The sequence below is a fragment of the Vulpes lagopus genome, chromosome 12 (genome assembly GCF_018345385.1).
Source record: "Vulpes lagopus strain Blue_001 chromosome 12, ASM1834538v1, whole genome shotgun sequence".
Lineage (NCBI taxonomy): Eukaryota > Metazoa > Chordata > Mammalia > Carnivora > Canidae > Vulpes > Vulpes lagopus.
The window spans coordinates 16,270,304-16,286,354 of record NC_054835.1 but is presented as its reverse complement, the minus strand read 5'-3'; the positions used below and the strand labels follow the sequence as shown (position 1 = coordinate 16,286,354).

The 16,051-nt window shown below is 42.0% G+C and overlaps 1 protein-coding gene across 3 annotated transcripts in view; it reads left to right on the top strand.

The window, feature by feature from the left end:
* VPS53 (VPS53 subunit of GARP complex) overlaps nt 1-16,051 on the top strand; it is a 141,459-nt gene that overhangs the window by 87,670 nt on the left and 37,738 nt on the right. For all 3 annotated transcript variants that reach the window (XM_041725241.1, XM_041725242.1, XM_041725243.1), the window contains 4 exons: nt 5,095-5,337; nt 8,460-8,607; nt 12,023-12,105; nt 13,026-13,104. In XM_041725241.1, coding sequence (XP_041581175.1) covers nt 5,095-5,337; nt 8,460-8,607; nt 12,023-12,105; nt 13,026-13,104 — 553 coding nt within the window. The remainder of the gene's footprint in view (nt 1-5,094; nt 5,338-8,459; nt 8,608-12,022; nt 12,106-13,025; nt 13,105-16,051) is intronic.

The following is a 16,051-nucleotide window of genomic DNA, read 5'->3' as shown; positions in this document are numbered from 1 at the left end:
CATAAAAGTTTCAGAAATAGCACTGATTGCTCATATTCCTTTCTCCCAAGTTCTCCTGATGTTAACATCTTATATAACCATAGCAGTTACCTCTCCAGCAAGTTAACGTTGGTACAGTTCTATTTACTAAACTCAGGATTTATTTGGATTTCCCACCAGTTTTTCCACTGATGTCCTTTTTTTCTTTCAGGTTCTGTCATTGTTTTAATGCTCAAATTGTCCCTGATTTGGCCACTGGAATCCCTTCAAACTGGTTTTTCATGCTTTTTGCATGCACCTATCATTTCTGGCACAACAAAATATACCAGAGTCTCTGGCACTTTCCTACCCCAGCCCTAGAGTCACCCATTTTTCCAAGATCCCTTGTTTCTTTGGGAATGATACTTAGAAACTAAGTTCGGAGGATCAGATATGTTCATTACTGCTTGAATGTTATGCTTCTAGGCACTTGCAGTTGAAAGAGCTAAGGATTATATGTGGGTATATACATATATGTATACCTCTATATCTGTTTTTATACCGACTTATTAAAACCTGTGAGTTTATGCCAATAACTCTAATTCTGATCTAATACCACAGGGTTTATTTTAGCGTCTCCTTTTCCTTGTTTCTAACTACCTTCCACAGCAGTGAGAAACTTGGCTCCCCAGATCTTCCCTGTATTTATTTATTTATTTGCCCCATTTACCTGTGTGTAACCCATCTCCTAGTTGTGATCAAGCCAAACCTCGGCTCTGCAACACTACTGGCCACACTAGAGCCAAGTCATCGGCCTCTACCTAAGAGCAGGGGAGGAAGGGGTCCAAGTTAGTTTGAGTACCCTTGAGTTAACAAGCTCTGTAATCTCTGGGGGATCCTAAGCTTCATTGCCCATGATCTCCTCCTTGCCAGCTTTGTCTGACTGCCATCTTCCTTTCCCTGTGCCATTCCAGTTAGAGTATTGTTGCTGGGGATGCTGACTGAAAATCCACCAGAAGAAACTGCCTTAGTCTTTCCTCTACTGATACTGCTCTGCAGTGGTCTTTCGTCTTGGGTCGTTTCATTGATCGGTGGAACCCTCAGCAGTAGTTCACGTGGCCCCCTGACATGCTTGTACATTCTTGGGCAGAAACCTCATGCTGCAAAGGAGGAGGTGAAAGATACCATCCACATCCATGATGTGTTCCTTTAAGCTGGAGAGAAAGTGAACATAGCAACAAGCACAATGCCATCTATCTGTAGAGTCTTTTAGTGTTGTGAAATCAAAATCACAGTACAGTGGATAAAGCTGGCCTTTGGAGTCAGACACCCCTAAGTTCAGATTCCAGCTCCAACAAATTCTGTGACCTAGGGCAAGCTATATTATTTTGCTCAGCCTCAGTTTTGTCATTTACAAAATGGAGATAAGAATGCCTTCTCCTCAGGGCTGTTGTGAGAAGATAGTATTTCTAATGCATCTGGCACAGATGCCACCCAGGCATCTGTTTATAGGCCTGTGGCCTGGTGGGAGATTGTGGTGTATGGCATGAAGGCATGAAGCTACCAGTAGTTTGCTGTGGGAATAAAGAGGACTGTGTAAATCAAACTGAAGGTCAAACTTTTGCCCCATCCCCTCTTCCTTACGTCCTCCCTCCCGCAGACAATATACTATGCTCACTTCTGACTCCAGGCCTTTATTGCCTTATCTAGTCTACTGTGGAATTTTCTCTCTGGTTTCCTTTGTCTGAAACAAATGGTTAATATTGTCTGTACTGCAAAATTAGCATTTTGTTGCTATCTTGAAATCTCAACATCATGAGCATGAGGGTTCTGACTCCTTACATAGATTAGAGCTCCTGATGGGTTGATGCTGTATCCTGACCACCATACCCAGCAGCACCTTGATCAGGGCTTGACCCTTTAGAAACTCTTCCTTGATTGTAATTGCTTTATGGTGTGAAAGACACCTCTTTATGACTCCACTCAGCAGGTCAATATGCCACATGCTCCTTTCTCTAGTAGTTTTACAGGGTCTGACCAGACTCAGGCTAGTGTTTGGTGCCTAGAAGAAATGACAACCTTTGTTGTTGTTGTTGTTGTTGTTTTTAGTTGAACTCATTTATATCTTGTATGTATATATGCACATACCATATCTTATACATATCTTATATGTATATATGCACATACTACATGCTCAGTTTGAAATCCATTGGATTGGGCCATCTGTGCTGTGACATGTTGATTACTCATTTTCCAGTGTCTCCTATGGCACAGAAGCATGCAGATGCGAAGAGTAGCATTGTAAGGGAGGGAAGCTTACTCTGACGGGTTTATATCTCATCTGCCCAGAGGACGGCGTCAAAAGTGCTCTGGGAGACAGCCTGCAAAGTATACAAGAACTTCAGAGGTTTTCTTTAAGTGGAAATTTTCTTTTGTTTTAGGAGCATGATTAATTTATAATCCTACTGATCAGGTTGGCTCTGAAATACGAGGCAGGGAAGTAAGTATCCTGACTTCAGCTACTAGGGGAACTAGATGAGTGGTTAAAATAAAAACACTTCAGAGCTCTGGCACCTGTTTTTGTTGGCACTAGAGATTTGGCAATTAGCATCTCTCCTAAGAAGACTCAAGTGGAACTTTTTGCTTTCTGTTACGTGCTCTCCTCCCCTGCACCAGCCCCTGCCCCATCCCCACCTTCCCACCCTTCTGCTCCCGTCCTTCAGGCAGAGTGTGGGGCTGACCAGCTGGGTACATACTGGGCACCGACATAACTGGAAGATTACCTTTACACACATAAGCATGAGGGGTGGGCCTGGGGAGAGCAGGAAGAAATAAACATTATCCCTCAAGGAGCATGTGATAATGCATATGAACCGGGGAAGAAGATTGAGCAAGCACCTTTAGCTTGTGTACCAACTTCAGCTTATCAGTAAGATGCTGGCTAGATGCTGGTTCAAGAAGGATTCTGAAATTACACCAAAGATCAGTGAAAGAGAAAGCCATTATTGATACATTGCTGTGCTGCGGGCCCAGGATAGGAGAAGGCTGTCATGTTTCTTGAACATTTGACATCCTTCCTTATGCTGGATAGTAAAGTGTTACATAATAATAATAATAATAATAATAAATGTCAGTGTATGGCAGATGACAGAAGTTGAAATTGAGACAGAGGGTGGTGGGAGTGGGAGTTGTCCAGCCTGAGCCCTGAGCCAAGCCTAAGGATGAGTAGAGAGGTAGCAGAAGAGCCTCCTTGGCCAAGGGAGGCATCCAGGCATTACAGGCAAAGGCCCAGAGTCAGGGATAGAGATGGGGCAGGGGGCAGTTGAGGGGAATCTGGCTGGCATGGAGGGTCCCCATGCAGGAGCAATGAGAGATTACAGGAAAGGGGGGCAAGAAGAGGCAACAAGGAATGGGGTGGTGACCCTGCAGCTTCCTCTCCTTCTCTCCTTGCTGACCATCACCACAAAGACCTAGCCTAGACCTGAAGTTCTTTGAGGGCAGAGTGGCTACATCTGGATATAATAAACTTTCAATAACAAAATCTCTTGAGTAAAATGTCAATTTTCTCCTATTCCTGCTAATTGATGCTGTGTGTGGTTCTTGTCTTTTTCTTCCTGTTACATAAATACATTTTGAAAGCACAGCTGGATTCTTGTAGCCTTAGACAGCAACCCAAAAAGACATAAAATGTCAAGAGGTGGGGACTCCTCCCATTCTTCATACAGCACAACTGTGCAGGAAACAATGAGTAGAGCCCTGTTGGGTCCTAGCTATGATGACTCAGTATGACTGAGCCAGATGCAGTGATGTTTGAATGGGGCATGAGGAGACAGTTACAGCCGTCATCACTGTCGTGACCTGCTGCAAGCCTGAGGCTGCCATACCCTCCCTTGTCCCAAGATTTTTTACCCTTTTGATTCTGAAAGTTTTAAGGAAAAAACTGCATTAAAATACTGCATTAAGGGATCCCTGGGTAGTGCAGCGGTTTGGCGCCTGCCTTTGGCCCAGGGCGCGATCCTGGAGACCCAGGATCGAGTCCTACATCGGGCTCCCAGTGCATGGAGCCTGCTTCTCCCTCTGTCTGTGTCTCTGCCTATCTCTCTCTCTCTCTCTCTCTCTCTGTGACTATCATAAATAAATAAAAATTAAAAAATAAAATAAAATAAAATACTGCATTAAAACCGCAAGCATTAGAATACTTCTAAGTATATAAGAATACTTAGGCATCTGTCTTATGTGCACATTTAATAATATCAAAATATTATTAAAGGCTGACACCGTAACCTTTTTGTATTTTCAGACGTAGGAAGGTAGAGGGCTTAGCATGAAATTTGAGCCCAGGCTATTTGGTTTTGAATCCTGGATCCCCTCCTCTCTTGCTCTATGACCTTGGACAAGGTCCTTAACTTTTCTGCACCTTGCTTTTTGAAAATGAGGACAGGAATAGTCCATACTTCATAAGGTTATTGTGAATATTGAGTGAAGTGCAGTGAAACGACATTTCTAAAGAGCTGACGTAGGGCACCTGCATGGCTCAGTGGTTGAGTGTCTGTCTTTGGCTCAGGTCGTGATCCTGGGGTCCTGTAATCAAGTTCCACATTGGGCTCGCTACAGGGAGCCTGCTTCTTCCTCTGCCTGTGTCTCTGCCTCTCTCTGTGTGTGTCTCAGGAATAAATAAAGTTTTTTTAAAAATAAATTACTGACACAGCATGTGCCGGTATATTGTATGTATTCAGAAAATGATCACTGTTGTTACTTAGGATTTTCATTTGTGGAGAGAGGAAATGGTAGTAAAATGATAGTAGGACCAGTGCAAGCATTTAAATGGTAGCTTCTAGGCTCAGCTATGCCACTAAATTGTGTGACAAACACTTTAGACCTTAATTTTTTCATCTCTTAGAGGATCCAGTAATACCTTATCTCCCTTACAGAGGCTTGGGGTCAGATGTGATCATGAAATGCCTTGAGAAGCATAAAGCAGCACTCAAATTGTTGGAGTTCTGATGGTGGTTAATGAAGATATGGATAAAAGTCTGATTTTAAACGTGAAAAGCATTAGGAATGATTTACCCATGGCAGTTGAGCACATTTGCTTTATCTTTCTTGAAATAACATTGCAGGATTTCTTCCTTCTAGAAACCTTGGAGAGCTGATTGATAGGTTTGTGGCCGATTTCAAAGCCCAGGGGCCACCTAAGCCCAACACTGAAGAAGGAGGTGCTGTGCTCCCCAGCTGTGCTGATCTCTTTGTCTACTACAAGAAGTGCATGGTGCAGTGCTCTCAACTCAGTACTGGGGAGCCTATGATCGCTCTGACCACCATTTTCCAGAAGTACCTCCGAGAATATGCCTGGAAAATCCTCTCTGGCAATCTACCCAAGTGAGTGCCATTCTTGCTGATCTGAGTGGTGCAGCAAGATTCTGAATATACCTAAATATGGGAATCTAAGAAAATCTAATCTGAAATTGTTTACTGAACTGCTAAGAGTCTCAGAGAAGGAGGGAAACACTCTTACCGAGTTCCCAAGGGTCTGAGATGATTTCCGTTCTAATGGGATTCCACAGCTGATCAAGACCATTAGAGGAAATACCGTCACTGGCTGCCAGCATAGGTCAGATCTTAACCACAGTGGACTCAAGGGTCAATTCCATTATGTACGTATTTATTCTGTGTGGATTCAACAATAGGTAGGTGGCCAAAAAAGGTAAGGTGGTGGTGGTAATAACTTTTATTAACAGCACAGGCAGTTTCATTCAATGAGAGTATGCCCCGGGATGATAAGCACATGGGAAGCATGAATCTGCATTTCCCTTGATCTGATTATGTTCCAAAGTCTCTTAGTTTGTATGTGTCTTGTTGAATAGAGTCTCATGTTTAAAGATGTGGTAGGACTTGGGAAGAGGAGGTTACATAGCACAGCCCCTAATTATAGTGACTTCACTGTGTTCTAGGACATCAGAATATTGTTATAATGCTTATTTAATTGAAATAAATGGCTGTTCAACTAGATTTTTTCAACTAAAGATTTTTGGTTCAAGGGTGCCTGGGTGGTTCAGTTGAATAAGGCATCTGACTCTTGATCTCAGCTCAGGATTTGATCTCGAGGTCATAAGTTCAAGCCCCGCATTGGGCTCCAAGCCCAGCATGGACCCTACTTTGATTAACTAATTAAAGTATTAAAGATTTTGGTTCTATAGCAATTTTGATTATGATAGAGTATGATCTAAAGTAATGCTTTGGTCGGGACGCCTGGGTGGCTTAGCAGTTGAGCATCTGCCTTTGGCTCAGGGTATGATCCTGGGGTTCCCGGGATCAAGTCCCATATTGGGCTCCCTGTAGGGAGCCTGCTTCTCCCTCTGCCTATGTCTCTGCCTGCCTCTGTATCTCTCACGAATAAGTAAAACCTTAAACAAATAATAATAATATAAAGTAATGCTTAGGAATTTAGTATTTATAAATTATCCCCACGGCTAAATCCAATAATTCTGGAAGTAGTTGCTGTTGTTTTCACTAAAATGTGTCCTACATGGGAGTTTTACATTATCTGGAAGAAAGAAAATAAAATACCTGTGTTCTAACCAGAGACTTGAAGTAATAGATATATTCACCAATGAGAATTTCTTTGACTATGATAAAAAACATTTTTAAAAAATTCTAATAATTTTTATCCTGATCACCAAAATATGTTTATTATAGTTTAGAAAACATAGAAAAGCACAGAGACAAAAATAAAAGTCAGCTATAATCTCACCAGCCAGAGAAAATAAATATAACTTTTTGGCATATATTTTTCTGTCTTTTATTTTTATATATAATGTGTGTGATTTTGTGCTTTGGTTTAACAGTATTGGGTCTATACAGCTTGTAGTTTTCTACCATGCTGCTTTCACTTAACATCATCCTGTGAGCATTTTTCCCCATGTGTCACAGCAGGAAACAAATGTTATACTCGGCTAGGGTATTATCACCAAAGCAAGTATTCACAGAAATGGGGACAAGGTAAAAGGAACCAAAAGAAGGTTCTGAAGCATCCCAATACTAGGAGGTAGTTGTTACCTGAAAACTCGCTTGAGAGCTGGGCTGTGGATGAAGGGCTGCCACACAGAAAATGGGGGGCCACAGTCCTTGCCAGCACCACTACTGAAGCAGAGGGAGTAGGAGGCCTCATTAGTACTCAGATGTGTCTCTCCTCTACCTCTCCAACTTCTTGCCGCACCTTCTGTTGACTGAACCCAACAGGAGGCCAGAGGGCCAGGGAGCCAGCATGATAAGTCTGTAGAGGTCGGTCTCCTGAACCATAGAGAAGGAAAGAGAAGAGTAATGAATGGATCTGGGAGGCCAACAGAGAACATTCAGCATTCAGGACATTGTATAGTCATCAAATCACTTAATGATGTTGTGATAATCCAACATACAGAAGAACCTCACTTAACTTCTGAAGTTCTTATTGATTATCCTCTTAATTGATAGATAGGTTGGGCTCACTATTTTAGTTTAGTTTTTTTTTTTTTTCAAGATTTTATTTATTTGAGTGAGTGAGTGAGAGAGAGCACACAAGCATGGGCAGAGGGAGAGGGAGAAACAGACTCCCCTGCTGAGCAGGGAACCCAGTGTGGAGCTCAATCCCAGGACCCTGAGATAATGACCTGAGTAGGTGCCTCCCCCCACCAGTTTAGTATTTTAAATAACACTCAGAAAAGCATCCTTGAAAAGGAGTAGAACCACTGGATCAAATAATGTGAACATTTTTTTAAGCTCCTGAAATATACCTCCAGGAAGGCTGTACAACTTAATGCACCTGACCCATAGTGCAAGAGAGTGTCAGCATCCTCACACCCTTGTAAGTGCTGGAAATGAAGAGATTTTCAAATCTTTGATTAGGCAGTAAGATTGGGCAGTTTTAGCACTATTTTTTAAATATTTTTATTTTTAAGGTAAATGTAGTTGAATTCTGTCTTCTTTAAAAAAATATATAAAATCTCACAGTTGAAATAGGTTTTATAACTGTACTTTTATGTTTTGTGAGCAAATTATTAGATCAGTAGGAAGGTGGCCTTTGGGCAGGAACCATGTCTGACATTCACTTTGGTACCCTCCACAGCACAATGTACAAATTCCTATGCAGTGTTCTTAACTGAAACAGTTGTGGAACAACCTCTTGTACCACAGATGATCCTGAATGAGCTCTCCAGATCAGGAGATTGTAAGCTAAGCAGAGAGGCCACTCAGCAGCCTTTCTCTGAGTACCAGAGTCATCATAGTTAATATGACAGATTACAGGCTCACAGTTGGAATTTTTCTTCCCACTCCTGATGGTCAGAGAATTTAAACAGATGATAGTCAAGGTAAGGTCAGTAGGAAAGAGGCTCATTGTACATGAATTTGTTTGGGCCATATCCAGCCTTTCCTTCCCCCTTTTCTTTGTCTTAAGATGTCCGGTTACCTGTTCAGGAAGCAAATGAGAAGTCCCAGCCTAACTAGTTCCTGTTCCTTTTCCTCAGAACCACAAGCAGCAGTGGAGGGCTGACCATCAGCAGCCTCCTCAAAGAAAAGGAAGGCTCAGAAGTAGCCAAGTTCACTCTAGAGGAGCTCTGCCTCATCTGTGGCATCCTAAGCACAGCCGAGTACTGTCTGGCTACCACCCAGCAGGTGAGCTGCCCACTGCCTCCTTTTCCTGAACCATCTGGGCCTCTTGACTCAGTAGGTAAAATTATGGGCCCTAACAAGCCACATACCACCTGGGGCAGACCAGTTGGTCCTAGAGGAAAATTGCTGTCCATTCAGAAGATGGTCCAGGCAGCCATCTCACAGAAGAGCCTTGTTAAAAGGGGACTGGGCAAGAAAGTCTGGCTGATCTCCTCCCCAGTGTCGTTTAAGCTACTCAGAGGGCATGTCCTCTTGAAAGTAGGTCAGTAGCACTGTCTCCCATATGAGAAAAGCAGTGAAAAGAATGCTAGGACCCAGCCTTTGGTGGTGATGAGTCACAGCCAGTGATTCCATCACAGAAGTGTTAGTAGGCTAAGCAAAATCCTCTGGGCTTTTATATGTCTCCTAAAATGTACATAGCATTCTCAGTCTGCCTAAATAAACAACCATTGTTTGGATGCTGACGTTCAGGAACTGTGAAGCAGGAAAGGGTGATGCCTCTCCTGGAGCTCCCCATCAGCAGAAGGAAGACCCAGAAGAATTTTCCATTCAGCCTTAGACATGGGATTAGAAGTTCCTTTTCACATTGGTCTGGAATTCCTAAGGCCAAGAGAAGGAAAATAATTGGAGAAGGTTGTGCTCTGCCCCCCTTTTTGGGTTTATTATTTACACATGTCTGGATCATAGGAAGGTAGTCATAAATTATAGTTCAGACAGTACAGCTTGGAGTGCCTGTGAGCCAGAGCAAGAATACAAGAAGCCAAAATAAGAAGTGTTCCCCCTAAACTTCACAGTTGAGGTTAAGCCAGACAGAGGCAATAGCATGCTCTGTTTGGGGACGTGGTCACATTGAGTCACATAGGGAGTGATCTGTAAATGTTTAGCCTTGGAACCAGAGACAGCAATCCCTTTAGCCCCAAAAACTCCCAGGGCAGGACAGCAATATCTACAAGGACCTCCAAGGCAGGGGTCCCAGACTTCTGTGATGAAGAAACACTATTTATCTGTTTTGCATGTGTACCAAACAGAAAGACATACACATATGTAATATGGTATTTTAAAAGTAAAATTAAAGATAAATTATAAATTAATTAAATTTATATTAAAATTATTAATTAAATACATTAAGTAAATAAATAGTTTAAAAAATTAAAAATAGGGATACCTGGGTGGCTCAGTCAGTTAAGCATCTGCCTTCAGCTCAGGTCATGATCCCAGGATACTGGGATCGAGCCCCACATTGTTGGGCCCTCTGCTTCTGCTCTCTCACTCTTGCTGTCTCTCAAATAAATAAATAAATAAAATCTTAAAAAATTAAAAATTAAAGTAAAATAACCATGGTACCAAAGGGGGGAAAAATAAAAATGATGACTCTTCATCCTATCACCATCAAATAATCATATTAGCAATTTTAAAGTATTTTCTTTCAGTCCTTTTACACGTAGTTTTGTATGCTATAATCTTAATTCATTCCTGTATCCCTTTGTTGTTTTTATTAAGATCACAGCACTAGCATTTCCCTTGTTGTTATATCTTTATTGCCAATGTTGTTAGTTATATTTCATAAAGTGATAATACCATAAATTATTTCATAGTATCCCTCATAATTGTTTATGCTGTCTCAGGTTTTTGCTTCTCGAAGTAATCCTACAAAGAACATCTAATATGTTTTGCATTATTTTTCTAGAACAGATTCTTAAAAATTCTGGAAGTCAAAGACCATTTTGATGACTCATGATAGATGTAGTCAATTTTTTTGTTATTTTGTGGAGATTATTTTTACAGATTATGAAAGTCAGTACATTCTTAGCACCTATATTGTGAACTCTGAATACCATTTTTCCCTAAAAGAAACCAGAGCTTCCTGGAGAAATTAGTAATTCCTGGTCTGGGACAGGAAATCTACAAGATGAGTCTGAAGCATCATGTCATACAAGAAGCAAGAAAAATATCAAAGACTGTAACAGTCATTTCAAAAGGATTTGGGAGCCATAATGGGCTTATTTGTACAAAAGGATGTGTCCAAGTCCTAACTCCCAGTAACCTGTAAATGTGAATTCAGAAAGAGGGTCTTTGAAGCTGTAATTAAGTTAGGATCTCAAGAAAAGATTATCTTGCATTTAGGGTGAACCCTAAAGCCAATGACTGGCTGGCATCCTTAGAAAGGAAAGGGAGGGCAGCCCTGGTGGTGCAGCGGTTTAGCGCCACTTGCAGCCCGGGGCGTGATCCTGGAGACCCTGGATCGAGTCCCACATCAGGCTCCCTGAGTGGAGCCTGCTTCTCCCTCTGCCTGTGTCTCTGCGCCTCTCTCTCTCTCTGTCTAAATCAATCAATCAATCAATCTCTTAACTCTTAAAAAAAAAAAAAAAAAAGAAAGGAAAGGGAGAACTAACAGACACAGGGAAGAAGACCACATGATAGAGGCAGAGATTGGACCTGATTGGAGTAATGTGGGAACACCAAGGATTGCCAGGAACCAGAAGGTAGAAGAAAGGCATAGAATAGTTTTCCCTCAGAACTTCCAAAGGAACCAGCCGTGCCAACACCTTGATTTTGGACTTCTGGCCTCTGTAACTGTGAGAGAATAAATTTGTTTTGTGCCACCACGTTTGTAGTAACTTCTTTGAGGCAGCTGGGAGCATAGCCAGTGTTTCTCTCCCTGGCTGTAGGATGATGAAGGCAGATGTTGTTTCTTTTGTTTACATCGGTATCCCCAACACCCTCACATAGTGGGTGGCCCATAGCAGCACTTGGTGAATACTTGAACTGCTTTTACTGCCACTTAACCACCATAGGTTTCCAGTGCTGGTGAGTGAGCCTGCAGTTCATAGAGCAGGGAGGATCCTGAAAACTGGGGTCTTTTTACTATTAATGAAATGATCAGTGTGTCATAAGAAACAAGTACAACTAGCCCAGTGCTACAGGGCAGAGGCTTTGGAGGAAGTTTGACTCCTCAGCCTACCATATACTGTCTTAGGGAGATCACACCTCCATTTTTTTCTTCTCCTCTTCCTCATCCTCTTCCTCCTTCTACTCCTTCTTTTTCATTTTATTTATTTGAGAGATAGAGCAAGCATGAACAGCAGGGAGGGCCAGAGGGAGAGGGAGAAAGCAGACGCCCCGCTGAGCAGGGAGCCCGGTGCAGGGCTCAATCCCAGGACCCTGGGATCATGACCTGAGCCAAAAACAGATGCTTAACCGACTGAGCCACCCAGGTGCCCCCCCACCATTTTCTCTTCTGTAAAATGAAGGTAATAATAGAATCTTCCTCATAGGGCTGTGAAAATTAAATGAGTCATTACGTGAAAAGTACTTGAAATTGAACCTGAATCATCAAACTCAGGAGATGTTAAGTATTCTTATTATGATACTCCTTTGGATAATTGTTAAGCTTGTTTTTCTCTCCTGTTTTTAATAGCTAGAAGAAAAACTCAAGGAAAAAGTTGATGTAAGTCTGATTGAACGAATCAATCTGACTGGAGAAATGGATACATTTAGCACGTACGTACCTTGCACATATTTGCTTAAGGCCTGCCCTTTACCCCTCAAAAAGCAGACTGTCTCAGCCTGTTGGCTTGAGGCTACTAAGGAACCTAAGAGGTTTCCAGGGCCTCCTGTCAAATCAGAATTACTCACCAGTAGCCAGTAAGAAGCAGCATCAGAAGCTAGTGCAGCTGCCTCCCATTTGGCCTGCTCAGATGCAATCATTTTTAGCTTACAGGGCCTTTATTGTTGCTCTTTCTAGAACAACAGAAGAGAAGAAATCCTTCCTTGACCATCCCTGTAGGAAGGTCAAATCCAAGGCCTTCTGTCTGCCCCACCGCTACCCCATATCCACAAGAGGGCCAACCCCACCCTCAGTGTCTTAGAATGAAAATGTGAGCAGCTTGATTTTAGCCAGGTGGGAGAGGGTAGTTGGAGTGGAGAGTGTCTGTCCAAAAAGTTCAAACTGTAAAGCCTTCTCAAAATAGTTCCTTCACTAGTGTTGCCTTGTAATTTTTGGTTGTGGTCAGCAAATGAGATTGGGGTAGGTCATAACGAGGAAGAATCAAGATTTTCTTCTTAGGTCATTTCTTCTCCTTTTCTCAATTTTTTTTTTCAAGTTCTGATTTAAACATTTTGAACAAACAAGTGCTTTTGGAGTAAGAAGTGAAGAGGGATTCTGGGGGAGACTAGCCATGGAATTCCTTGACCTGACTCAATGAAGATACATCCAAATAAGACAGGACATGCAGCAAGAACAAAGAGCCAAAATACTTATCATTGCCATTCATTCCCTTTTGAAATCAAATTTGAGTTTTTCTGATGAAATGATGAATCTAATTTTGATCCAGGTGCCTAAAAGATTTGGCAGGGGCTGTGTTAGTCATTCAAAAAGTTACTTCTTTAAAGTTATGACCAGTAATTTGTTTGATTTGCAGTGTCATCTCGAGCAGCATCCAGTTATTGGTTCAAGATCTGGATGCTGCCTGCGATCCTGCCCTTACTGCCATGAGCAAGGTAAGGTTTGGAAAGTGCTGCTTCTTAGACCTCCAAGAGTGGCCCCAAGTGGTTTCTGTCAGCCCTTGCCTGGAGCATCTTCAGGCTCTTCACTGCTTCAAGTGTCAGCTGAGAGCAGATCATATATCTTGTCCCTTAGGTGAACTGCTTGTCCTCTGGGGATGAGACAGGGAGTAGGTGTGTTTGGTAAGTCAATAGGACATGTCTTTGTTCAACATCTGACACATGCTAAAAACCTTAATGTAGTCACACTAGAATGAGTGTTTTTGTTGGTGCTTACAGCAGTAACTCGTGACTTGTTCTGAGCTCCTGTATCAGTACAGTATTATTTGATCAGGTTGTGGACCTTGGTTTTCTAATGTAGTGGCGCATCAGTCAACCCTGGGTCCTCAGTCCCCTCCTGGAGTACGTGCTGCCTTGTGTTACTATTTGGCTTTTATGTGCCTGTATCTTTTCTTCCTAAAAGAATGTAAATTCTCAAAGTACCTGGACCATATAGGATATAGAAGACTCTTGTTTCTTGATTAGTTAAGTTGGAAGTATGCAGTTCTTTATTGATTTTTATTTTATTTTATTTTTTTTAAAGATTTAATTTATTTATTCATGAGAGACACACACACAGAGAGGCAGAGACACAGGCAGAGGAAGAAGCAGGCTCCACGCAGGGAGCCCAACATGGGACCTGATCCTGGGTCTCTAGGATCATGCCCTGGGCTGAAGGTGGCGCTAAACCACGGAGCCACCTGGGTTGCCCTCTTTATTAATTTTTAATCTAAATGACATAAAGCTGTCCACTCTAGAATTTCTAGAGCAGGGCTCAGCAAACTACAGCTTGTAGTCCAAGTCTTACCCTTTGCCTATTTTTGTACATAAGGTTTTATGGGAACACAGCCATGCTTATTCATGTATATGCTTTCTAAGGGTGCTTTTGTGTTACAATGGCAGAATTAAGTAATTAACAAGAAATTAAGTAATGAGACCATATGGCTCAAAAAGCCTTAAATATTTACTGTCTGGCCCTTTATAGTAGATGTTTGCCAGTGCTTGTTCTCGAGTTATCAGACTCTTGTAGCATTCTTACAAACTCTGGAGAAAGAACTTCTCTGGAGCATACTGGCCAGTAGCACAGTACAGTGGAAAAATCACTGGCTTTGGAGTCAAACCTAACTCTCCTCATTCCTTTGTGAGTGTTGAGCACATAACCTCTCTGTGCCCAAGTTAACTCCTAGGTATGTGCAATGTGCCTCTCTGCCTCCCACTGTTACAAGGACAGAGCACGAAGAGAGTGGCCTGAGGACAACTAGTCTTGGTGCTCTTTCCCTCTTATCAGGAGTGAGTGGCCATGTCACAAGGTTGTGTAAGCACACATTTGGTCTGAATTTGGTTTCGTAGTAGATTGTAAATATTTAACGAAAATAGGATACAAACCAAAACTTAAGCTGCAGAGTTTTATGAAGCTAAGTGGGGAGTCCTGAATAGCTGATGTCACAGTGTCTATTCAAAAGGCTGATCCTTCCACCTGTATTTCCAGGATTCTTGGTGTTTATGAGTAGAACATATGCAGGCAAATTGACGCTAACCCTTTTTCTTAAAGGAACAGGCTCTGAAGATTCATTCTGTGGGCTCTGATTATCCCTTCACTGCTGGTGAGCATTCACTATATCCTGCATGTGATCTGTTCCAGCTGCCATCTCTCCTGAACTGCCACACACTTTAGATTGGAATGCAGCTGGTGAAAGAATTTTTACATTTACCAAAGGAAGAGTGGATTTTTTTCCCAGTGAAATAACAGTTGTAGGGGGTTTAACACTGCAGGTGTTGCTTTTATGAACTGTCAGTTCATTAGTGGATTTCCCTCACACTCCCCCACCTCCACCCATTTCTCCTCCAGACTCACACCAGCAAATATTAACAGAGACCATACCTCCAGAATCTTTTGTTTATATCATAGGAAAACCACAGACTAGGGAAAGCAGCAGCTGGGAGACTATTACTCTTTGTCTGAGTCTTTGGAGTTTTAGTGAAATGAAATCCATGTGATGAAAATGACCAGATATAAACAAGCCAAGTGGTCACAAATTGATTCAACACACACTCTGTTATTTGTGCCTGCATCCTGTTTTGTATAGTTTCTTTTAAGGTTTTTTTAAAACTTCGGTTTTGTGATAATGCCTATTTTTGTCTCTGGTTCCATCATTTTTGCCTTTGGTTGGACAGTTCAATTCAGACTCTACCCAGCATGGTACTGGGAGTTGCAAAGTCGGGAAAGACCATGGACCTTACCCCAGGGTGCTTAGATTCCACATAGTGTAGGGTAAGAGATGTGTGAGATAAGAGGAATGCTCAAAACAGCAATATAAAAAATTATGGGGGAAAGTACAAAATATGTCCTCTTTAAAAGAGGAGTGTTCGTATCTCTTCATGCCAGGTGAGGAAGCAAAGAAAACCTTTTTAAGAAGTGGCATTTGAAATAGACCATGACGGATAGTGAAGTTTTGAACAAATTTGTGATCAGGAGGATGTTCCAAACAGGGTGACAGTCTGAGCAAAGATTTATAAAGTTAGGAAAGCTCAGAACTTTGTCAAAATTGCGAGTCTCTTTCCCAGAGTACTCGGTACTTGCGCTCACATAGTCAAGATCAAAAACAGGAAATGGGCTGCCCTGGAGGAGTTTATAATCTGGTAGGGAGAAAACTTTGAATAATTGATTCTGTAAATAAATGGATTTTATAAATAGTGAGAAAATGAGTGTTGGGCCTGCCCACTTGGAGTGGAATTGTTAGATGATTCTGAGTTGAAGATAGGAGGCTTCTCTGACAAAATGAGTTGAGCTAAGCAATTCAGTTTTGTCATTCTCCTAGGAAGAGGCCCTGTTCTCACTTGAAGGCACCCCATAACCCCGTCCTTGGGAAACATGCAGGGCTTTCATTATCTGTCCCACTTTATC